This window comes from Varanus komodoensis, unplaced genomic scaffold, assembly GCF_004798865.1.
Source record: "Varanus komodoensis strain SLA01 unplaced genomic scaffold, ASM479886v1 scaffold30, whole genome shotgun sequence".
Lineage (NCBI taxonomy): Eukaryota > Metazoa > Chordata > Lepidosauria > Squamata > Varanidae > Varanus > Varanus komodoensis.
Window position 1 is genome coordinate 3,411,715 of NW_025335762.1, and position 25,364 is coordinate 3,437,078.

Consider the following 25,364-nt stretch of genomic DNA (forward strand, 5'->3'; position numbering starts at 1 on the left):
TCTTCAGTAATACAGACCATAGCTTTATGGGCCAGCCCACAAGTTACACTGGGATATCAAATCCCTTTTGGTACAAAAGCTGAATTCAGCTAGAGAATTGTCTTCCAGGGGAATCCAAGCAAGCGGCATTTGTCTGAGGTTCAACGCTCCTGTTTAACAGGAACTACTAAAGAATGAAACCCTTGTGATAAACTTTTTTTTCCATGTGCAGGGACAGTTCTAATTCTACATGGGGGAAGGTTTAAATAAGCGCCCCCTTGCTTCAGCAGCCTAAGCAGTACAATCCAGCAAATCCTTTACTGTTTGATGGAGCTGATTGTATCAACTGGATGTCGGTCCAACACTTAAGACCAGAGTGCAAAACCTCCAGTCTGCAGGCCACCAAGTCTCCTGGGATTTATAGATTCCACAGAATCCCCTTGGGGAATATCCCTGCTGCCAATTCTGATCTGGGTGGCATGTGCGTGTGATCCTGATGCCACCTGGCCTTGGGAAGAGGGCTGGGGGGGGGGGGTCCTGCCCCAAGACAACGGCAGGTGTCCCTTGCTGAAAATCACAGCCTACCCGGAAGAGGTAGTCTCCTGGTTTGAGATCCGTGACGTCAATCCACTGGCAGTCAATATCATGCCGATATACATCAAAGCATCCAACTGTGATCCCTTGCTCCCCAAAATTGGCACACTCGTACTGCTTTGAGACACCTGGAGGAGAGAGGGAAGCAGAGGCAAAGGCTAAGGTAATTTCTAGAGGCCTTGAGAAGCAACCCGCTGGCAGGTTGTCTATCCTCCAAGGGCAAAAGTGGGGCCTTGCTGGAACTGGGATGGCCAGTATCTACCAGGCTGGCTGGCACTTCTCCTCTGGCCCTCCTTGCCGGGGGCTCTCTTTGCTCCTACAGTGTGCAAGGAGCTTGGGGTCTCATCCGGTCCTGGTCATGTGCAGTGAGTTGCGAGCCTCAACCAGTGGTTCTGAATGGAGAGGCACAATCAACACGCACCTGGCCAGCACAGCACTGAGATGGGGATCCGTCTTCAGAGGTGCACAAACGCAACCGGTGGCTGTGTGCCTGGCAACTCATCTGTGCACACCACTTTTTCACCGCTCTTGGTGTATCGCTCGAGGCTTGGTATTTGCCACCATTTTAAGTGGACAGCAATGTATGCATAGAGCTTTCATGCTTGCAACACCATTTCAGTTTATTGCCATGGTGGGGGCAAATCCTATGGAGAGTTCTTTCCACTAGCAACTCCAAGGAAGACTTTAGAAGTGATTTCTTGAATGCAGAAACTCCTGGGTTCCACCACCAATGAAAGAAGTAGTTGACGGGCCAGAAAGGCCTCAGACCGCGACTCTGGACAGTCTCTCTCACACAGAGCAGACAAGTATGGGGCCAGGCTTACTGGTGGTCGGACTGTCCCAAAGGGAGCCACATGTGCCCATTGGAATGAATGAAGCATTTCATGCACATAAGATAATCAACCACATTGATATCAAGTTTGATATAGCCAACTCTCTGGATCAGAGCTTGTCTCCCCAGGGAGTCCCTTTTAAATGGGCTAGAGAATACGGGGAGTATTAGAAAAACATTGACAGACAATGTTTCTCCAAAGAAGTCTTTGGAGAAACCTTTGATCAGACCTTGTTGAAATGCGGAGGTGGAAGAGGTGGAAACGGCCTCTCTTTTATATTGGAGCGCACTTTGGGTGCACACTGCTTACCTTCGAGGCATTCACTGTCTTCCAGGCAAAAGCTGGCCTTGTGACCTTCAGCCACTTTGGTCCCATTGAGATCCAGGAGATCATAATGTGTGAACACCTCCATGCTGTGGTAGTGTCTGTGTGACAAGCCAGAAGGAAAGCAAGCGTTTTGATTAAAGTTCGCTCGTCCTCTTGTTGATATTAATTAAAACCAGCGCCACAGTGCCGTTGCCCAGATCCATGGTCTCCCAGCCCAAGCCATGGTGCGGGTGTTGGCGTTACTCTCAAAAGCTCTGCATGGCTTGAGATGTGGGGTTTGGTCTGCTCGTGCACTCCTTGCATGCCCCGATTTCTTCAGGGGCAGAACTTTAGACACCCCAGCCTAGGTGGGCAGCTCTAAGGTGCAGACCTGGGGAGGGGAATGCCTTTTGCAACTGAGCAAATGCTGAGGAATTATGGAAGTTCGGGTCCAAAACAGCTGAGAACACCAGATTGTTCCACCCTACGCTACAGGGCAGGGTGCTTCCTTCAAGCCTGGCTGGCAATCTGAGCAACCTTTCCTATGGGGTAACCAGCAAACACCCCCATGCCTCACTTATCCATCCAATATTTGGCATGTGTCCCATCTTCTGTTGCAGGCCTGACCCTCGACCCAAGACCTTCGCTCTCAGCCCCCTCCAAAAAACTACAGTTCAGAAGCACATTTGGGAAGAGCCATGGCAGTTCACGCACTCACACGTTTGCCACGAGTGTCCGCGCATGAGTCCCCCATGCTTTGGACTGCAGTTCCCAGTATTCCTGACCATTGCCCATGCTGGCTGGGGCTGATGGGACAACACAGAGACCGGGCCAAGTTTGCCAGCCTGCAAAGTGCTCCTCTTAAAATCTGTGCCTCCGCTTGATTCTTTGCAGGATTTAGGTTTACAGGCTGGAGGAGGGATTCCTGGGTGTTTGCCCCAGCAGGACTGGTGCTGCACCATGGGAAGCCGAGTGGAAATTCCCCAAAGGGCGTGTCCCCGGTTCCTCAACCAAGCTATTCGGGTCCCCACCAGCACTTCCCAGGAGGCAATCACTGGCCAGATCAGAACGTTGCCCAAATGTGGGAATTCTCCAACCAAATTGGAGAGGCTTTCGCAACAGGACGGCGTAGAAATGCTTTAAATAAATAAATAAATAAATTCATTCCATTTTCGGAATGTTATTGCGGAGGCAGGAAATTAACACCATCTGCAGGCACTGGATCTGAGAATTCATGTCACTCTGCCCCGAACGATAACACAGATGAGTTCACTTGGTGTGGTAAATTGCATAAGAGCCACCAAAGCACATGTCCGCTCGCTTGCGCCTCTAATCCTGGGGACACTAAGCACCGTGCCGAGCATATCTTAAGCCAGAGACCTCCAAGCAAAAGAGGGTCAACAGAACTGGGCTGTTCTACTGCTGGGTGAAGTCAACTGGAGAGCTGGAGTAAGGTGTTGCCCAGATAGAGAGCACCTCCCCGCAGCCCCACTGAATCCAGGAGAAGCAGTGGGTATTCTGGATCTTCAGCCCTGAAAGTCCAGCTCCGCCAAGTGGGCATTGGCTTCCTCCACTGAATGGTTTTGATCTTTTTGTGGAACGCAGAATTCTTCCTCATAGAAAGGCAGACTCGTTGTCGCCCTAGCCCAGCAGAGCCGCACCCTGGATATGGGGTGCATATCCAGGGTGCGGCTCCTATGGGTGCCATGCCCTCCACTGCAGCCAAACCCCCCGGCCTCTCCCCTGCCCCACCCATCACCGAATGCCACCTTTCTCAACCGAGAGTGAAGTACTAAAAGCAGGCAACTTCTTTGCAACCTAAGCGCAACATTTTCAGTGCTCAGCAGTGCTAACCCCACCATTTATTTTGCTGGAAAACACTTCTTATCCTCTAAATTCGGCAGCGAGTCTGGCAGAGAGGTGTGGGGAGCCGTGTGCGGCGCACAGACCTTGCGTTGCAGACCTTGCGTTGCCCACGCCCGTCCTACACCCAGGCAATTTCTCACTCCTGAGTCTGCAATAAATGCAAACAGGCTTGGGCTTGGAGCCACAAAAACCAGCCACATCCCAGTTAAGCTAGAGAAAACTGAGAGGCTGAAAAATGCAGCTACCTATCTCTCTTTCACCTGTAAAAATAAAACTTAGCTGAATATTAAACACATGATATTGGGCATAGGTAGTACTACCTAATATATCTATTTTTTCTACTTAAATGTGTTGATATAAGGGGAGGTGAAGAGGGGTTTTTCCTCTAAAAGGAAGTTTGTTTGCCTGTTTTTTGCCCCACAGTTACTGTAATTAAAATTCCTACCAGATGTTTTTTGGTTTCCTTTTACCTGCCCTCTAAGTCCACCCCCCCCCCACCTGGCCTGTTCCTACGTCCTGAGCAGAAATGAGACCATCAAAAGGAGGAAGGAAAAAAAGAAGGCCTTTTGAGACATCCAAAGTATTTTCTTTGAAGTTGGATGCTCAAGCTATTTCGAATGCAAAAAATGAAAAAACCTCAGTCCTGACGCTATTCCTAAAATATGTCTGCTCACTCAGGTGTTTATATTAGTGTGTTTACAGACTGGAAATACTGAAGAGAATTTGGCTTTGCTTTCCTCCGTACACAAAGAGGCTGGTTGAGGCACGCTGGCGAGCTGCAGCCGCCCCACTCAAACGGAGCGGTCTGGAAATGCCGGAGAGCAAACGGGCTGTGATGTGGCACAGCCTTTTTGGGTGGGCTGTGGGGTTGAGTGGGGGGGGGGCTACGGAGCCTGTGCCTCACCGGAACAGACGTGGCCCACCAGCCACGCTTCCCAGCCCTCCGGGGCTCAATAACGGCCACGGGTTTGCAGTCTGCCTGGGTCAGTGAGGGCCATGATGGAAGGATTGGTCACGCGTCTGGTGGCCCAGAACCCATGCTAGGTTTGGCTTGACCCTCCCACAGGCAGCTGTGATGTCATTGGTAGGCTCCTGCTGGTGATGTCATTGCAGGCCTCTGATGTCACTGGAAGGCAAAGGAGGAGTGACGTTGGCTCCCCTGCATCAGCTGGGGACCTGATGACATCAGTGCGGCTGGGACCCATTGTCAGCATGACTTATCAGATCCCTATTCCCAACTGTGGGAGTGTCCCAGGACAGGTACAATCCGGCCCTTGGAGTTCCCATGGCTCCCCACTCCCCAGACCTCTAGGTTCCTGCAAGGCAGGGCTGGGAAAGCCCTCTGAGATTTTGGTAATACACTGCCCGTGAGAGCCGGCAGGATTCAACAGACCAACAATCTGGTTTGGTTTGTGGTGGCTTTGGAGGTTCATTTCAGGTGTGATGACTCACCCTTGTCTGCTGGCTGGTGGACCCAGACCATCGATTGCAGGATTAAGCAAGAGAAAGGGAAAGGAAGCGGGGCGAGGCAGGGTGGGATGAAAGGAAAACCAGCATTTCAATCCACAGGACCAAGCTCTAGTTCAGAGCTGCCTTCCAGTGGCTTGGCTGCAACCAGTGCTCCCAGCAACCCTGGGTTTTGGCCACTGGGGCACTCAGCACCCTGCCTTGCTTTGGGGTGCGTTTCCTTTTGCAGACAGTCAAGATGAAGGTGAAAAGCAACACCGTACCTGTGACAGTCGTGCCATATCCAGGCGTGGCGCCCGCTTTTGGGGCGGAAGTCAGACTGCCCGTTGTTGTGGATCTGGGAGGAGAAACGCAGGAGCCTCCTGTAGCCGTGGGTAATGGACGTGTTGACGGCTGAGGAGGCCAGGCAGTTCTCCTCCAGGGCACACTGCAGCAGGCTCATCGGGCGGTCCTCTAGGTAGGACGTCTTCTCCACCTCCCTGGCGTTGAGGACAAGATCCGCTGCAGCTGGAGGCGAGGCAAGGAAAGCAAGAGCATGATATTCAGCAGCCGTCGGCTTCACCAAGCAGGTGGCTCAGACCACGATCGGCACCAGCTTTTCTTAATGCTGGGAACAGCCATAAGCTGCTGCTCGTGATTACGAAGCGTGCTGATCCTGGGTCATGGCAGGGGAAACAAGCACGGATGGGACAGCAAGGTCCTTCCTAGAAAATGGTCTTACAACAGAACCCGGACAATGCAACAGCCACCTGAAGTCCATAATTCTGGGGAGCCAGTGTGGTGCAGTGGTGAAGAGCAAGGGACTGGGACTCGGACGACCTGGGTTCGAGTCCCCGCTCAGCCATGGAGCCAGCTGGGTGACTTTGGGCCAGTCACAGCCTCTCAGCCCAGCCTACCTCACAGGGTTGTTGTTGTAGGGATAAGATGGAGGAGGAGAATGATGTAAGCTGCTTTGAGCCCTTTGCAGGAAAAAGGCAGGATATAAATCGATAAATAAATAAATTCTGTATTAATGTCTGGAGGAAATGGAGTGTTCTGGCATGTGCTTACAAACAGAGCCAAGCTGAGCCAAACCACATTCTCAAGTTATTAAATTACAATGCAGCAAGAATGGAACATAAAGAATTGCCAGTGTGACTTTGGGGGAAAGAACCTGAATGAAAGATTGGTGCATTTCAGCTCAGAATATATTTGTCTGAATTTATCAGAGCTATTCCAGTAGTACCCCTGAAAAATGTTAATTTTATTACACAGTCATTTCCTCTTCCCTTCACATTTCTTTTTCTAATGACATTTTAAACCTGTGGACTGTTTGGTGGTTTCTGTTTGGCTTAGGAGGGAGAAAAATACTTTAAATAAATAAAACCAAGTCCTAGGCATTCCTATAGAAATAAAATCCAAAGGCTGCTGCAAGACTGAGAGCAGTAAAATTCACCTTTGCTGTGCGTGGGGCAGGGACAGAGCTACCTTTGGCGGCGGCAGTGGCTTTTACAGTCTTTTTAAAATCGACATTTGGCCATCACATGGGGACACCGCCAGAAGTCCCTCCCGCCCGGCCATCTGTCGTTGTTGCCCATGGACCGTCCCAGGTAGAGCACCATTTCAGGGCACTGGGTGGGAGCGGCGGCAACCACAAGCAACGGGGCAGGTGAGCTCAGGGGCAGCCTTCTTCTCAAGCGTTAGCGCAGGCTTACTGTCAGTGCAGGAAACACCAGCGGCGTAGCGCCCGCCTCCCCGGGGGCAGGATATTTGAGTGTCGTGCTGGCAGTGCGAGATGGCCATCTCCGTTCCGGAGCATTTCACCCCGCTCATGACGACGTTGTTGATGCTGACTTCCCCGTACCAGTACCAGGTCTCCTAGCAGGAAGCACAAAGAAGGGAGGGGGGATTCAGTGCATGTCCTTCGGCTTTACCGAAAAAGAGGCCACAGCAAGCGGTGCAGAGAGTGATACGATTCCCAGTTTCAGGCAGCAGCTGGTTGCGCATTTCTGGAGCTCTCCCCCCGCCGCAAGGCCCATCTCCTCACAGTGCTGCAGGGTTCGTTTTGCACAAGGTACGAGGGCGTTTGAGAAGGCCGGAGGCAGGTTCAGAGAATTATCGATCTCTGCAGTTTTCCTCTTGTAGCTTAAATCAGGAGGCCTAAACTGAGGATGGGGAAACCGAACGTGGCAGCTGCACGAGCTGTCATCGGTTCCATGAATGCGAATGCAAGTGCTGTACAAGATTGCATAGTGAAGAAAGAAACTTCCTCACAAGTAAACTGGGGGCGGGGGGAGGTGGTCCCGGATGCAAACTGACTCAGATGCAACTGGGTTTGTGTGGTTTTGCCAGTGGTGAGCAGACTGGGGCCTTGTCTATATCTGTGATCAGGGCGTCTAAGACCTCCTAATACCTGCCTCTTAAGGCAGCCAGGAGAGCTCCACAAAGCCCTGGTCAAAAGCAACCAGGATCCACTGGTGAGAAACAGTGAGCGAAAGCCCAGCTGAGGCAGTTTTTCATTTTTAACATGACTTGATATTGTGGGAGCCAGAAACACTAGCAGATCCATTGCAAATCTTCCCAAGATACACCAATATCTGCACCCTGGGCGTAAAATCTCGAATCATATCTCTTGAGTTTCCCGCAGGTTCCTTCCAATGCTTTCTGGGACCCAAGCGCTCCATTAGGTGCTGGGAGATCCATCTGTTCATGCACATGCACGCAACTGCACACACACAGGCGTGCGCGCGCACAGAATTCATCTTCTTGCATTATGGTAACAACCCAGGTTGGCATGGAAGCCTCTTCTCCTTGAGGACAATGCCTTCTGTTGCAGCTAGCCTTTTAATTGTCCAAATCAAATGTCTTATTTTTGAATTTATGGAGTAACTGAAGGTGGGCAGCTGCCCTGGAAAGCACAACAGCTCAGTACTCACTGCATTAAACTGCTCCCCAGTTTTCACTCCCGTCCTGTTTACCAGTGGCCCGTTTCAGCAGGCAAGTGCCCTGCCCAACGGATAAGATCTTTCTTAAAAGTTCTGCACTCAAAAAGAATCGTATGGGGCGAGAATACGCGTAGAATGGGTTTGACAAGCTTCAGCTTTGCACGCCCTAGGAAAACTTACCTGTTTTGCTGCCCATCCTGGTAAAATCTGTATTATTCCATTTTTAATCAATTTTTAATCTCACCATTTTATGGTGTTTTATTAAATATATATTTATTGGTTTTAATTATATTTGTTCTGTATGGTTGCATTTTTCCTTGAGAAGGTGCCTTCCTGAAAGGCTGCCTGGAAACAATTTTAACCAATTAAATAAATGATAAAATAGGCCCCCTAGTTGTTTTGAACCCTGTTATAATATTCCATGCCAAGGGTTTTGTGGCTCTCAGCCTTTACCCAACTTTATGTTCTGCCAATCACAGAGACCGTCCTGCATACTCTCTGCCTGTCTTCTACATGTTAATGTGGTTCTCGACATTCTGCCCTGCATCTACGGTGCTACAAGGCAGCATTGCCTAACACTGGCTGGCAGCAGCTTTCCCGGGTTTCAGCAAAGTATCTTTCCCAGCCCGGATGCTCGGGCTCAGAGGCAGATTTTCAACATGCCAAGCTTATACTCTGCTACCATTTTGCTGTGGCCACACGTGGCAGAAATATCACATAGGAAAGGCGTCTGATTAACACACACACTCTGAAGATGAACACACTCCGTCGTGTGTGCTGCTGAAAGGGGAACGAACTGTGTGTAGTCTTCCCTTTTTGGCAAACCAGCAACCAATTATCGAATTCACTTCGTTGCCAGCAGTCCTCTTGTGTGCTTTCAAACACAGGTCAAGCCCTGTTGCAGGCACAAGAGTGGCTGTATATTCAAATGGAAGGCACAGCCTGGAGCAAACACAAGGGCCCTTTTTATTACAGATTTTGGTGGGCCCAGTTGCAGGAACATGCCTGACATCAAACAGCATCAGCCCTGCTTAGGTCAACACAGATGAGAGATCGGAAAGGATGCAGTTACCCTCGGCTCTTGAACTAGGAATTGGCAGCTGCACAAGAAAATAAACCAGATCTGCAAGCACTGGCTTTTCTGTGTTCTATGGTGAGCAAGCAGTGGACTGCAGCAGGAACACCCCTCCATCAGCTCTAGTCTGGATCAGCTTATTGCAGCAACCTTTTTTTCCCGGGGAAACATCCAGGAGTAGCGGCAGCTGTTTGCAACTCATCATGGCCTTGGTTCAGACACAATAACCCACATTCAAGGGCTGAGGACAGGGTGATTCGAGCTGTCATTGAACTGTGGGTCGCTGTTGAACCATGGGTTATTGAACAGTCTGAACCCAGCTGCACTAACAACCCATGGTTTGTTTAAACCAGGGGTCTCAAACTCAACTTACCTTGGGGGCCGCTGGAAGTAGAGTCTGGGTGAGCCTGGGCCGCATCAAGTATTCCACCACCGCGGTGGTGGTGGGCCGCTCATCCGGAGGCCGGCCCGGGTGCCATCGGCACTTTGAAGGCTGCAGGGCCCCTCCCCCATGCCCTGCCCATCCTGGCAACTGGCCTGCAGGCCGCGAGTTTGAGACCCCTGGTTTAAACCACGAACAACCCACAGTTCACAATGCAACAACAAACCTCTCAGGAGCTAGGTCTCCTCCTTTGCACATTCAAAGCAACAGATTGTTCCTTTGCAAAAGCTATTTATTCTCCAAAGTACATCCAGTAAGCATAGAATGAGTCTCTGAGCATGCACAGAGTAGTTTGTTGAACCCAATCTACCAACCGCTTTCAAGAACCTTCCTTTTGAGTACCCTTGAGCCCCTTCCCTCTGGGAGGGTCTGTTTGGAGGTGGCCAAGCCACTTCAGTGTATGCTGTCCCTCTGGTTGGTTAGCCCTTCTCTCCTGATGCTGCATCATGGGATCAAGAGTCATACCAGGCTTGGCTGGCTCCCGGAGCTCCTCCTGGCACTTGTATGTCCTGGCTATTCTCAGACTCTGCCTGAGCCCCTGAAGAGGTTGGCCTTAAGATAACCCCCCCCCCCCCCCAGCTTTCCTCATGTCAAGGTCTGGGCGTGCTGGTTTCCAACCCCCCTCCCCACCTGACAAGTCTGAAGGTATGCTTTGGACTGGGGCTCCTGTGCCTACTCAAGAGTAAAAAAGGAAGCAAAAAAATAAAAGCTGCTAAACACCCATTAAAAGTAATAACTATTTACGCCTATTTAAACTAATGACTGTTTTGGGCCAGGGAAGGAGTTCTGAGGAAGACCTGGAAGTCTGGGTATTGCCTAGATCAGAAGTTTTTAATTTTTTTCCCCAGGCACCACTTCAAAATTGCTGGGGGCATCAATCTGTGAATCAAAGCACTTATGTAAGTCATATTTTAATTCTGCCCCCCTCATTGCTGATGTCACCAGTGCCATCTTATGGAAATCCCAGACCCGAACCAGGCTGTGGAGCAGGGATGCATTTCAGGCTCCACATATAATTTTTAAAAATAAATGACTAATAAATGTGAAGGGAAAGAGTAAGATGGCATTGGCGCAGTCTAGTATGGGCCTTGGCCAGGGTCATGTGGGAGTGATAATCTTGTCCTGGACAAAGCCAGCCGTAATTGCCATTAAGAAGCTAAGTGCAAGATCACATGTGGCTCTTCTTGGCCCTTCTGCAGCCATCCTCCAGACCGAGTGAGAACCGCCAATGACTCCTGAATCAGAGCTCAAGAACGTCTCACCTTGCGGATATTCTTGCCCATTTAAGGTGTTACAAGTCTCAAGAATTTTATGTTTTCCAGGAGAACATTCTGGAAAGAACGATCAGGAAGAAATGTTTCTCCTTCCTCCATGACCCAGAAGGAACCGGGTGGTACTGTATAAGCAGTTAGGTTCTGCTTACTTAGATGGTTCCACGAAAGTAAAGAAGCTAAAGTAGATCAAGCAGGCAACTGTCCTCTGGAGAGGGAAAATGTGAGTTTCCTCTTAGGAGGCCCAGAAGAATCAGAAGTCAGGATTGGGGAAGTCACCACATGGTTTGTGCAACCTCCAAACTGCAACCTGACGCTCAAAATAGGCATCCTTAAAATGCTTCCTTGAGTCCCACATCCATAAAAGGAAGAGCTGTGAATGCCGAGCCTTCTAAATTGCCTGTCTTCAAAGACCCTGGAAATAGACCTTTCCACAGAGTCCCAAAATACCTTGCCGAGCAAGCAGCTGCACAGTTGCCCCCAAACCAGGACTTGGGTTTTGAAGAGGGGGTGAGGGCTGTACTTAAAATGGACCCATTCCTACCTAAGCCACCCATGAGCTCCTGGGAGGAAGGGTGGGGATAGAAATGGGATTAAGCGATAAGATTTAAAATACAGCAAGGTGGATGACAGGTAAACTGAAGCTCAGTGCCCAGTGGGGAAGGGACCCTTGACGATGCTGCCGAGCAAGGAGAACTATTGTCTTAACAAATCCATGGCATGCCCTGCAAAGCTGGCTTGCAACCCTTCTCCGCCTAAGTACGCAGTCATGAAAATATGGGTGGTCTCCTTCCCATGCTTGGCTGAAAGCGCTATTTTGTAAGTATCCTCCTGGGGTCCTTCATTTCTATATTGGACCTCACAGGCTGGTGCAAAACTATTATACTGTCCAGTTTCTTTCTCTTGGCTTAATTCTGTTAAGAATTTCCCATGGATATTGCAGATAATATAGCTTAGTCCATACAGAAACAATGACATGCTTACAGTTGTTTAAAGCAAATATGTTACACAGAGGTGCTTTGAAGACACGTAAGGGCACAGATCAAGGGAAAAACACAGATCAGACTAATCTGGATACCAGTGTGGCCAACTTAGGGAAAAGTAGATGCGGATGATAGGCTTGAACAGAAAATGAATGCTTTGCATGGGGGTTTAAGAGTGGGATGAAACGTGTATTTATGTATTTATTTAATTTCTCTCTTGCCCAATATCCAGAACTCTCTGGGTGATGAACAACAGCGATACATACAATAAAATATAGAATAAAATAGCTCCCAAACAAAATAAAATTTCATAAATGTCCTTCTCTGGATATGGATTTCTAATTTCCCCAGAGTCTAAGTCACACTGCTTGGACTGATCCACAGGAAAAGCAGCAAGATGCCTGCACGTACCTGGAAAGCGTGGTCCGCGTACCCGAGGCCCAGCTGGCGGCATATCACCATGGCTTCGATTATGGTCCACCTTTCACTGCAGATTGTCCCCCACACAAGAGAGCCGTTCTGCTCCCGAAGGATTTCCACCCGCCCTTCATAGGGTGTGCGTCCCCCACTCAGTCGCACCTGCAGACGAGAAAGCAGAAGCAAGAGAGAAATGATGTTGGTGATGTTCCAACAAGCCAACCTCGTGCCATGAGCAAGGACGCAGGATGCCCTTTATGTTCAGACAGCGAGTTATTTCGGAAGTCACTGTAGTTAAGTGAGATTGTGGTGGGCCACACCGACCGAATTCTGACTGACAGCTGGATTCAGCTTAATGGCTCCCTGGAGCTGCATACCTTTTGGCTTTCTGGTATGGACCCTGTGGGTCGAAACTGCTCCAGGGAGGATCTTGCTTTGACGAATTCAGTGGACGCAGTGGCCCCTTCGCTTCCTCCAAGCTTTGTGGCTAAGAATATTTTGCAATAGGCCCTTATGCTTTCTCAGTCAGGTCTGTGCTTAGATGATAGGTGCTACCAGACATTTTACTTCTCTTTCCTGTGCCATTCCAAGCTGTTTTTCTTGCAAAATGGGCAGCTTCTGAAATTTGCCCTTGCTCCCCACTTTGGATGTAGCTGCATATTCCTTGGAGGCTGATTTACCAGCGCCTGTGTGGACATGGCCACCACATGGGGACTTGACTGCCATTTTGTGACCTTGGGAGACCGTTGGCAGACTACAGCTGGATTGATCTCTGTACGTGCCCTTTTGCCCAGTGCATCAGCCTCATTTTTAAGAAAATTCCTTTAATTTACAGAAGCTACAGATGCCTTCTGGCTGAGGATTCCAATAAAGCTGTATGAGCCATACCCAAAAACAGCGTCCCTTGCATCAGGTATGGCATACCTAGCCACAAATGTTTACGTGTAATTTCCTGTTGCACAGGAAAGAGAAATTGAGAGTTTTAATGATTCCAACCATCCGTTGGAATCTTAGTGGTGATTATAAAGCATAAACCTTGCAGAATGGCTCAGATGCCTCTCAAAATACGTTGTGCTCTCTGGGTCTAAAAGAACACAGATGTTAAAATGAATGGAACAAGTGGATTCCGGCCAAACGACTGGGAAACACATCTCAGAAGTTCAATGGACTGCCGGCCAACAAAGCTTCTGAGCCAGCATTTGATGTGACCTCAGTCCAAAGGCAGAAAAGCAAAGCTCCTCCCTCTCACAACACATATTCCATAAGTACGTTAAGAAGTAGCACAAAGTCTGGTTCACGTGACCTTTTAGGGTCATGCTAGGTATCTGAATAGCCTGTACAATGAGCTTTCCATGCTCACTGGCACATGTGCTTTTAGAACATTTGCAATGTGCTGAAGTTTGCATCTCCCGTGTGGGCTGAAGGTCAACATGGACAGGCTGAGCCAAAGGGTTACCGTTATGCTATGACAGTTCTGCAGAGCCAAACCGAGTGGTGGAATTGATGAATGCACAACCAAAGGGTGGTTTGCATCCATGAGCGATCCCTCACGGATGAAACACCAGACAGAACTGACAAATTGTCTCCAATGCAGCGTTTTTCAGTTCAGGAACCAGCTGTCAGCTCCAGTTCAGTGCAGAGAATCGACTGCCTCTGTGACGGAACCCTTGCTCTGGTTTCTTTTGCAGGGTAGCAACGGTACCCCAACGTGGGTGGACAGCCCCCACAGGGTGAGATGACCCTGCCCAGGCCTCTGCAGTTTGGATGGTATCAAAGAGGGGGGCTAAGTGGAGGATGGGAGGATGAACCTCGTGGTGCCTCTGCCAGGAATTAGCTTCGCTGCACGGAGGGCTTCTCCCACCGGAGGAGGGCAAAGGACAGGTGTGGTCACTCGGCTGCTGCTTGCGAAGCACAAGCAATTTTGCATTGTGAGTGCCTTGCTGCTGCCCTCCCAGTCCCCTTGTTATCTCCGGTCTGTGACTGGAGATAACCAATGGATCCCCTGCACGGCATCCTGGAGATTGAACAGCGCGCAGGAGAAAACGGCCTTGCCCTGCCTGATATTAGAGATTTCATGAGTAGAGATCTGCCTCCTTCCAAAGTCCCTGGTAGCCTCCAGGCCAGGGACAAGGGCTGGGAGACGGACCCATGGATGTGCCCAAGCCTCCATGCACCAGTTGGGCAACCCCTGCCAACTGGAGGTTGCCCACCCACATACTGCATGGACAAAACCACACGGCCTCACCCAAACATGAACCATTGCCTGTCTGCAAACGTGCTGCACTGTGGGCATGTGTCTGTCCTTCGCTTGCCTTGCACTGGAGTGGCTCACAAGGCTTTTCCTCGCTCTTTGCCACGACCATCCCTCCAATGCAGATAGAACAACACATCCACAAAAACACGAGTGAGAGGCCTCCCAGTAAGTCTGCTAGATTGGAACAAAACGAATCAATGCATTTTGAATGGATCGATATAGTTTTCAGGGGCTGTTGGCAGAACAAGGCCTGCAAGATTATGACCTTCCCTGATTAAAATTAGGCAGGGCAGATGCGCAACAAAATCTTCATCTGGACTCACATGCAATCAGTCCAAGAAAGAGCCAAATTTGGGGAGGTTCTGAAATCTGATGGAGGAGCAGTAAATTTTGCAGCGTTCAGCTGAGAACCTTCACCCTGCTGAACCTGTTCATTCGTACATAAAACACAAATAGCACAAAACTTCATGGCCTCCAGTGACTTCAATCTAACGCAAACTCTGTAGTTGGGTAAGAACTGGCCTCTCTGAAATTTCTCACCATTTAGGAGATTTGAGGGTGCATGGGTAACAAAAAATGTTTGAAAAAGAAGCAGAATTATCCTTCCATTACTAGCAAGATACATCAGCAGCTCACCTGGTTTTGGAAACCCATAGCTGGAATATTGCACCTGACGCAGGCATCTTGCTCATGGGTACAGCTCCTTATCTGAGTGTTGAACTTACAGTCTGTGATGGACTTTTCAGAACCCGTGCAATCTATTTCATTGAGATGAATGGGGCCAATACCTTCAAGGGAGAGAAACCCATATTCTCATCTTTCCATAGTACATAAGATGAAGACATTTCATATTTCAAATATTGTACTTCATAACTCTGGACATATCAAATCCCAGATCTCTTGATCCAAGTACCCCAGACATCAGCCCTCCAGTATCAGTAGATGCAAGATTACTGCAAAGCTCTTTTATGCAACTTGTTTTTTCAATGGCTTGAGAAATTATTTCCAGCACATTATTTTTCTTTCATAAAGATGCCAAAAACAAAGGAGAGGCCAACTTTCCACTTCTCCATAATTTACTCACTTCAGCTGAAGAACTGGAAGCAAACTGTATATTAAACAACATTTTTGGCAATTTTTATCCCATGGGAACCTGCAGTTGATCACGTTGTGACATTTCAGTGGGAATAGAGAGGTATTTTTTCCAGGAGAACATGAAGGAATGGATGACAAATAATCTTAAATAGAGGGTGGATTAGTTGAGGATTCCAGAATTGTTCTGGCTTCCCCAACAATACAGTGCCACTGCCTTGGGTGCATTTGGCAGAAAGTTAATAAAATTAAATAAATATACAAAGGGTTGTATGCAATTCTAGAACTACAAAATGATTTTGTTTTGTTTTTCATGTACAATGAAATGTGTTTCTAATTTTAATTCAAGAAAACAGTGATCTAATTAACCAAAGTTGGTGGTTTATTAAATTCCCTTCCCCATCAGATACAATGTGGTCTGATACATGTTTGCTCTGATGTAAATTCCACTGCATTCAGGTGGGTATAAAGAAGATGAAAGGTTTGGGCACAATATTTCATATGCTCAGACAGAATAAAGGTCTACAATTCCTGGAATGGTCCAGCCTACAATGTTGGCTGGAGCGCATGCTCAGAGTTGCAGGCCTTTTTCCTGCCCAAACATACACAAGGTTGCACCGTTAGTGCCTATGGATGCACAGCTCGTCATCGACAATCAAGATATTCAAGTTCACTGTTTTGACCTAATGACAAATCTACACTGAAAGACAGCTTGTACAACCTGATCTTTTCTCAGGGCCAATCCCTATCTGTGTTTAATTCCCCCTTTTAAAGGATGGAAAGCAGTGCATTCGTGGAAGCTGGTTCATTAAACAGCTAACAATCTGCTAATCATCTCTGTGTACAGGCGGCATAGCATCTTGCAATGGCCCCCATCCTGGCCCCTGTTCCTTCTTCCCTCTCAAGGTTCTATTACAATAAATTTAAGTGCAAAAACCTTGGCGTGGGGAGCGCTTCCTTTTGAGGCTCCAGCCGACCAGCGGAGACTTTTTCCAGGACACTTTATTCCATTCGTCTCCATCCTCCCACCCGGTTTTCCATGCCTTCCACTGAGCATTCCTGGTTCTTGTTGGGTTGTTGCTTTCTTTTCCTCCTCCCACAGGCGCTTCCCCACTCTAAATGCATGTGTTTTGCATAGCTGCGAGCCCTTCACACCTCCTAAGATCTCCCTTTTAGAGCTCAGAGGTGCTTTTCTTGCAAAATATCACAGCCTCAATACCCATTATCTCAGGGCGAGCTGAGGAACAGAGACCTGCTAGGAGCACAGGAGAACCTGATGGGCAGAGGAGACGATTCTGGACTCTCTTAACAAACAACCTGCTGCAGCCTAAGGTGGCTCTCTATGTTCTGGAAAAGAAGCTTCCATATAAGTGCCTGATCCTGCCTGATCCTGGAAGCTAAGCAGGGTCAGGCCAGGTTTAAATCTGGATGGGTGACTTGAATGCTGTGAACCACCCAGAGAGCTTTGGCTATGGGTGGCACAGAAATGTATTAATAAGAATAAGAAGAATAAGAAGCCACAGTGGTGCTGCGGGGTCCCCAGGTTTGGGGACCTCTGCATAGCACTTGTCCCGGAGCAGCTGCAGGAGAGAGCCATGGACAGAAAGGGCCAGGCCACTGTGGGAAACAGGGGTGCTGAAACGGATCACTTTGGCTTTAGAGACGAAAACTGTGACGCACTGTGAAGGTGAGGCTAGCGGAGACTTCTCTGTGGTTAGTGCAGCCAGTTAGGCTCTTGGACACAAGCAACGGGCTTCCCATACCAAAACTGAGCCGAGCTCACAGTCCTTCCACAGCAAAGCCCAGCCTCTTCACTTCGGCAGCCTAATTTAGGAGGAAGAAGATCACTCTGTTGTAGCTCCCGTCAAATGCCTGGGAATCAGAACCTGCTGCCACTTCTCCTGCAACGGGTGAGACTGCTCCTGACCTCCATTCTGTCCACCGTGACCCTTAACCCACCTTAGCAAGAACCCTTTCCATATCCACTGCATGGAAACACCCATTCCCAAGTCCCTCTGGAAGTCACATCGTGCAGTGCACGGGGCCCTGGGAGAACGATCAGCTTCGGCACGTTGCTTTTAGCTGGAAATGCTTTCCCCAGCATTGCTTTATTTTCAGGAAAGAAAACTGCAAGCTCTGAAGCAGCTGCTTGAAGTTTCCAGCCTCTAGCTGGGCAATGTGGCTTCAGGGCGCACGCACGAGCTCATCACGTTGCAGGCAAAACGTTCATGTGACACCGGCCCTTCCGTAGCCATAACCGCAATTAAATACACATCATCTCCGTGCCGTTTGGCTGGCAAGCTGGCATTTTTAGGATTCCAGAGAGTTGCAGCACGTCTCCTACTTGTAACTCATTTTCCTTTTCCTTCGCCCAACCCACACAGGTCTGGATACGTTTCACCTTTTCATTTGTTTTATGGTGTGGTTTTTGGTTTGGTTATGGATTTCCCCTCGCTTGCTGCGGGGTGTGGAAATAAAAGCCTCAGGAATAATTTTAAGGTTTGGGGAGGAAGAGCTGCCAACTCAAAAGAATATCTCAGTTATCAGCAATGTCAGATTTAGGAAACCTAGACCAAGAAGGAGATTTGTGTTTTGCAAAGTTCTCGTCTCTTGCTCTCTCTCTAAGACCATTTCCATCAGACCCCTGCATTTCCTTTCCTGGTGTCCCTGGGATGGCTGGGACTTCAGCTCAGGAATTCTGCTAGCCCTCGCCCAAGATATCTGGGGGTGGGGGGTTAAGAGCATGTCCAAGGCATGGAACCCACGGTTGTGGCAAACAAAGGGTTAGGGTTGCATAATTAGGGGTCATCTCAGGTCTTAACAGATCTCCCTGTTGCATTCTACAGAACGAAGTAAATCAGCTGTAAGGGCGGGGTGCAGGAGCTGACCACAAATGCACCCTTTCCCTTTACCTGTTATCAGTGAAACGCTTCCACTTACACCCCTGGGGGAAAACAGATGGCTTCATTTCATGTTTTGGGAGGGCAAAAGCTGCCCACCTCCCGACAGGTGGTGTTTGGAGGTGGAGTCCTAAATTTTTCATTTGCAGCCCCGAACGTCTGCGAGGCCACCTGCACGAGCACTCTTCTGTCCCTGGGCACTTTCAGAAATAAAGGCTCAGGGACGCCGGTGGTCCCTGCTGCCTCCGAGCCCCCAGGATCAGCTGCCTTTTTGCCCACACATGCAGCCCCTCCCGCTGCCCCCATGAATCTTTCTGCCTGAGGGGCTTCAAAGACCCTCTTCCTCCCTGTCCTTTAAAGGGTCCAGACAGGGCCCTGTAAAGATACAGCCACATGCAAAATAGCTTGTGCAAAGGTGTGCATTTCTTTTGCCCTGTGGGCCTGAGTCCCAGGTCTTTCTGGCACCCAGCCCCACTTCTGTCCCTGAAGCCGGATGCTCCAGCCTTTACAGATGGGGACCCTGTGAGTAAGCACCTGGTGTCATCTTCCGTCAAGGTTCTCTGACGAAGTCGAGGTCACTGGAAGTAGCTGGGCGCACGGGCCACAGTACTGCTGGACACGACGAACAAAACTGCTGCAGGGGCTGCCTAGCCAACCCACTGTTGCCTACACTGACTGGCAGGGCAGTCTGGTCCCTTTAACGGGAGAGGGCATGCAAAGCCCGTGCTCTGCTCCTAAGCTGGGACTCCATTCCTTGGTCCAGCCAGTCCTCCTGCCCTTGGTCCCTTTTGGCAGCAGTTTCCTAGGTTCTCAAGAATTTCAACTTGCCCTTCAGGGGAAACCTGAGTCTTTTATCCAACAGGCCCAGCTGGCATTGCCTGGGATGGAACGAAGGACCTTCTGCACAGCAGGTGTGCTCTGATCTCATGCTCCCCTCTGAGCCTCTTCAACAGCAATTCCATTATTTTAAGCATTCAGTTCAATTCAATTCCATTCAGCATTGCATGCTTACCTTGCCCAAGCCGAGCTCCTGTGATCGCCTCCTTAGCGGACCCAAAGCCCAGCTCTCGGCAGACCACGCTGGCTGCAGCAAGGCTCCACTGGTCGTCGCAAACCGTTCCCCACTCCCCATTCATCAGGACTTCGACGCGACCTTCTCCAGTCTTGGCTCCACCCTTGAGCCTCACCAGGGGGTGCTGAAAGAGGAAGACCCACCAGGTGGGGAAACACTTATTGCTTGGGCTGCTCCAAAAGGATTCTGTAGAGCTGGGAAAAGTGTAGAAATCAAATGATCAAGGAACTACGAGGAGTTCCAGAAGATGTTATACAATTATGCAGGGGGCGGGGAATAGTTCTGCATGTTGAAACCTGCAGATCATCCCATAAGACTGAATGGTGATTCAGGAGAGCCCAAAGGAAGCACTTCTTCACCAAGCAGGTAAATATGGAATTTGCGATTGCGAGATAGAGGGAAGGCTGCCAATTTGGGCAGCTTTAAAAGGGGATTCATTAAATTCATGGAGGACACCAGTATCCATGGCCACTGATTTATGAGTCAGGGTAGACAGGGCGACCAGTGGCCCCTCCATCATGAAAGGAAATGTGCCTCGCAGTCCCAGTTGCAGGGGAATAAGATGGAGAGGGGACTACTGGACTTTCCATCGCATGTGTTGGAATTATATTTGCAACACATCTGGAAGGCACCTGGTTGGAACAGCTGCCATGAACATCTGGCTGGCCACTGAGGCTGCCGAATGCTGGGCCAGGCGGGGCTTGATCCAGCGGGGCTCTCCATGAGATCGGGCAGCCTTCCCAACCTTGCGCCTTCCACACCCGTTTGGACGGCAACCCAAACTGGTCGCGAGCCAAATCAAATTTCCCCATAAGGGTCAATGTAAATAAGGTTAATCCATTCTGTAAATATTTTTTTAATTACAAAAATCTGAAACAAAGTAACAAAGTACAGCACAGTAGAGAACACTAGCCTTGGGGAGCGGGGAGAGACGGGCGCGATCGCGGCCACGATTGCGATCGTATTCGTGTGGCAACATGGCCGCGATGGCGGTCGCCACCCAATGCAGAGTGCGTGAACTGAGGCACAATTTTTCTGAAATTTCTGTCTGCGACCTGATTTGGTTGTGAACTGAGGCGTTGGTGAGCCAAGGTACCACTGTATCTACCAAATCTATATTTCTCATCACTAGTCCTACTGGACCCTCTAAGTGCTTTACAACAATACATAACAAGGGGAACTGAAATAAAAACACTATGTAGTAAGCGAATAATAAACAGCAAAATGAAGATACGAAGGAGCACGTAGCAATAAACAATACGATACAGTGGAGAGTTAGAGATGAGAGATTAAAATAGGATAAATTTAAACAGTAGGGCTATATAAAAACGGAACACCTTTAAAATTATACAGACTAAAATTATTAAAATGTCTGGAGAATAAAGTTCTATGCAGCAGAAGCCCCAATAGGCAAACTTTCTACATTTGGGGGTGGGGGCAGGATTGCACAGTTTAGATTTACTTGGCACAAGGTCCAGATTTATTTAGTATATAATTTTGTATCATGTATAAATGTCTCATATACTTTGCATAAATAGGAATTAAAAAGAGACCTGCCCATGTCCACTGCAGACTATCACTTATTAAGACTTTGAGAGGGCCCCAAATCCCAGCAAGAAGATCAACTATTCACATGAGCCGTAGGAAATATTTTGAACAGACTGACAGATGATCCATCATCCAAGGACATGATGCACATACTTTCCCATAAGGTTAGAGGGAGAAAAACACATGTCCATTAAAATATCACACATCCAACAATTCCTGGTACTGGAATAAATGCACTCCCTTGATGATTTGCACAGTAACTGGCTGTCCCAGCAACTCCACCCCATCTGGCTTGGTTTGTGATTTAGTTCCGAAGAGGAGGAGGAGGAGGGCAGGAAGATTGATCCTGCTAATTTCAGGATCATTGTGTGGTGCATTCTGGAGCCAACCTTGCTTCTGACTATGCAGAAATTCCCCTAACTGGAATGTTTGCTTGCTTAATGTTCTTCATGGTCCATCAGTGGATGGTGGACCAAACTGAGACTGGGTTGCCCACTTTTGCCCTCAAAGCTGCTGCGTGGGTAGAGTGTGGGAATTCATCCCTGCCTCGCCACATTCATGCTGTAGCTAGGCACGTTACGCTCAGCCAATAGTATTGTAATTTACCAGCCAATAGTATTGCAACTTACCCAGCCAATAGCATTGTACTTCACCTGTGTAACCATATAAGGCTTGTGACCATATATAGCAATAAGTACGCTTCCTGTTTCCTGCGCCTGCGCATAAGCAATCAGTAAGCATTTTGAATCCTACGCTTGCGCACAATGATTAGGGAGTTGGCTGATTAACTCAATGGCGATTGGTGTAGGCAAATACAAATGTAACAATCTGTGAATTAATAAAAAGGGGCTGCCGGTGGTGAGGAAGGAGGACATCTTTAGGAGGACATCTTTAAGAGGACATTTTAGGAAGAATTCCTAAAGAAGAACTTCTTTGTTCTCCGGAGTACTCAACCGAGCATGCTTTGAAATTTTATCTCTCGTCTGCAGTGTTTTATTTCTCTCTCTGAACTCTCTCGCGCCGATTGTCGGAGCAGGCACTCCGACAGTAGAGCTGTCTTCTGATTCTGCAGCATCAGTAGAACCAATCAGTCAATCAATCCCGCCTAGAGGCACCTCTTCCCCCGGCCCTAAAGCACCTTAAACACCATTCAGCGCATTTTAGTTTACAGATTGCAACTGAAAACAGTGTTCTCTTCAAAGGTGAGAGGATGGGTCAGGGCAAGGTGAGGGAAGCCTCTTTATAATTGGCCAAAGGGGCAACCAATCAGCACTCTGCACAGCCAGTTGTGGAGGCAGGACAGAGATAGTGCTGCAACCAAGGCCAGCCAACCAGTGCCCTGCACAGCCATCTCCTCCCTGAAATGGCGCTGGCTGATCGCTTCTGATTTCAGTGCAGCTGGGAAGTTCGCACTGCTCTCCGAAGGGGCTGTGTGGTCCTGCAGCAAGTTCATGGACCCAGCTACGTCCATCTGGCTGTAACTTACACGATACTTGCATTCCCTGTGTGAGGATTTGCATCTCTGTGCTAACATAAGCAGTCAGGCTTGCAGCATTTTAAGCAAGAATGCAGGCCTGAATTCCCCAGGAATGGTGCTAGTTTGGCTGTTTTTACCAGCATCAAGTTCTCCTCTAAATTAAAAACAACAAAAGCCCTTGCTTGTACTGGATGTTCTCATGAACAGTTTATCAGTTACAAGCCACTGTTATGTAAAGCACAGGGATTCTGATGCACAAGTGTCCCCATTTAACATTTACATAATAAGAATAATCAACAGTCTGAAAGAAATACTGAGCAGCGAGTCCAGCCAGATAAGCAGTCAACTGGTTTGAACTAACAATTTAGAACAGGAATGTGGCAAATCTTTTGCCAAGAGCCTCACCATTTCCAGCAATAAAGGAGCCACACTGTCCTTAGCCAAAAGACGTTCTGAGTCAAAACAGGAGGAGAGCTATATAAATGAGGCACTGGAGGATTAAGAATGCTAATGTTGTTCCAGAAAACAATCTGGGCTATGCTACTGAAGTTGAAGGCAGATTTTAAGAGTGGGGGGGGGGGGAAGGGGGGCTGAAAAACATCTTCTGCCGACCTCCAAACATGCTCATCGGTTTATGTGCTGGGCAAACCAACTCTGGAAAATGAGGGCCAGCGGGTTGGTTTTGCATGCAGCGTGGTTTGCTCTGCTTCTGGGGAAGCCCTACTCTGGTCGGTCTCTTACTGTTTAGTGCCTGTAAGGACACCAGCACCACTTGGCCCCCAGTTCTCAGAGCAGTTTTGCAGGTTTACAAATTGTGACTTTGTTGGCGGTAAGGGGAAAGATGAGCCTATGCGTGGATGCCCCCTCTGCATGCACAACTGTGCAACCCACAAGAAGCAGGACAGGAAGAGGAGAAGACAGGCGGGGTGGGGAAGGCACTCTGATGTCCTTGGAGGAAAGGTGGGATAGAGATGTAATGAACGAATGAGAGCCCTGCAGATCTTGGAGCCACTGCCTCCAACTTAATGCCATGAGGATGGCTTAAGAGAATGAGGTCAGACACCGAATGTGGGAATGTGAGACCCTGCCCATGTGCTGACCATTCTTTGAGAGCCAGCAGAGTGTGTAAAGATCCACAACTTGTTATCAGCTTCTCAGAAATCCCACTCCCTCCACAAAGAACAAATGGGGTCCTTTCTCTTACCTCCGCCCGGAAAGCCTTTTGGAAGCCGCTGTGGCTGCTGGGGGCGAAGGCACGTCCGGGGGTGCAGCTCACCACGACTGGCATCCCGTTCTCACATGTGATGTTTCCCCGAGCTTTGCTGATGCGACCGCCCAGTTTGCAGCTGGCGATGTGTGCCTCTGTGCCCGTGCAGTCCATGGAGTAGGCCCAATACCTGTGCTTCCTTCTGTTTGCCACCATCCTTGAAGAAAAAGAAGGAAATTGAGACTGTCAGGGGGGTTCTAAGGAGTTCTTTTGGTAAGCCTTAAACCTTGCCTGGTAGCGGAGGGAGAGCTGGTGCAGTTCCCTCGTAAATGAGCTGCATGCCCAGAAAGGACAGCTGTTCAGATACGTGGGGATTTAATCAGAAAGGTAAGACACACATGTTGGCACAAGTGAATATTAACTCATATTTCTACTCCTTGATGTGCCCCCGTTGCTAACATGCATTTATTTATTTATTACACTTATATCCCATTCTTCCGCAGCACGGACTGAATGCTCTTCCCCACACCACCCCCATCCTATCTTCCCAGCAGCCCTGCAGAGCAGGCTTAGGTGAGAGAGGGTGCCAGGCTCCAAATCCCCAGCGGCTGTCATGGCTAAGCGAGGATTTGAATGTGCGTCTCCCCAGCCCTTGGACTGACACGCCAGCCAGGACACAGCACAAACACTCCTCTGCGTACGTGGCTGCAGCCTGTTATGGGGAATGGGAAGCCCCCTTTTTTCTCCTGATGACAAAAACATAGAAACACAGCGAGTGGTCCCCCGGGCCATCTAGTCTGACCCCACCTCCAGCCGGCCCTGCTCATATAATACCCAACAAGTGCTTGTCCAATCTTTCCTTGAACACCCTCACTGATGGGGCCTCCACCACCTCCTGTGGAAGCCCAGTCCAGATCCTAGGGGTCCTAACCATCAGGAAGTACTTCCTGGCATCCGACCTGAAACCAGTTCCTTGAGCTTTGCCCCACTGGATCACATCCGGACCTCCACTTTGGGGAAGATCAGGTCATGACCCTCTTCTGTGTGACACCCCTTCACATACCTATGCGTCAGTATAGGATCCCTTTTGAGTATAGCAACATGACCTGCCATCTTGGAACACATCCTTTCAAGGCTTTGGTGCCAAACACGTCCGTCAAGGACCTTCATGGGGGGGGGGGCAGTCATCTAATGGGTCAGAGGTGTCTTGAGAGCACGTAAGAGCAACCTGGTGTTTCCAGATGTGCTGAACCACGACTAAAATCATCCCCAGCCAGCATGAGAAATGGCCCAGCTGCTGCTGCAGTCAGCACATCTGGAGGGGCTCTCGTCTTCATGCCCTACTTGCCCGCTCCCTCAAACATCTGGTAGACTAGTGTGTGAAGCAGGACGCCGGCCTCAGTGGGCCTCCAGTTAGGCTAGAGGTGATGGGCACTGTAGTCCAACTCATGGACCATTGCCTTCATGCTCCCCTCGCAGCGCTCCCAGCTGCATGCGACACCGGAACAAATTAGCAGAAGGCTTGACAAAGCGTGCCAAGGAAAATGCAATCAGCAAGGAAGCTCCCCCAGGTCGCGAAGTTTGCCTTTCCTTTAATATAAACTGCACTGTTAGAGCAGAAACTAAATGACATTCCAAGGCGAGAGTCTGGCAGCAA

The 25,364-nt window shown here is 49.1% G+C and overlaps 1 protein-coding gene and 1 long non-coding RNA gene across 2 annotated transcripts in view; one reads left to right on the top strand and one right to left on the bottom strand.

Moving 5' to 3' along the window:
- LOXL2 (lysyl oxidase like 2) overlaps nucleotides 1-25,364 on the bottom strand; it is a 53,500-nt gene that overhangs the window by 6,354 nt on the left and 21,782 nt on the right. Inside the window, exons 4-11 of the mRNA XM_044437604.1 lie at nucleotides 23,705-23,924; nucleotides 19,416-19,599; nucleotides 15,048-15,199; nucleotides 12,152-12,319; nucleotides 6,740-6,902; nucleotides 5,309-5,552; nucleotides 1,716-1,831; nucleotides 565-701 (exon numbers count right to left, since the gene is read on the bottom strand). Coding sequence (XP_044293539.1) covers nucleotides 565-701; nucleotides 1,716-1,831; nucleotides 5,309-5,552; nucleotides 6,740-6,902; nucleotides 12,152-12,319; nucleotides 15,048-15,199; nucleotides 19,416-19,599; nucleotides 23,705-23,924 — 1,384 coding nt within the window. The remainder of the gene's footprint in view (nucleotides 1-564; nucleotides 702-1,715; nucleotides 1,832-5,308; nucleotides 5,553-6,739; nucleotides 6,903-12,151; nucleotides 12,320-15,047; nucleotides 15,200-19,415; nucleotides 19,600-23,704; nucleotides 23,925-25,364) is intronic.
- On the top strand, nucleotides 6,844-9,101 carry LOC123027138. The gene is made up of 2 exons (XR_006415455.1): nucleotides 6,844-7,098; nucleotides 8,945-9,101. It is a non-coding gene; the product is annotated as an uncharacterized LOC123027138 (long non-coding RNA).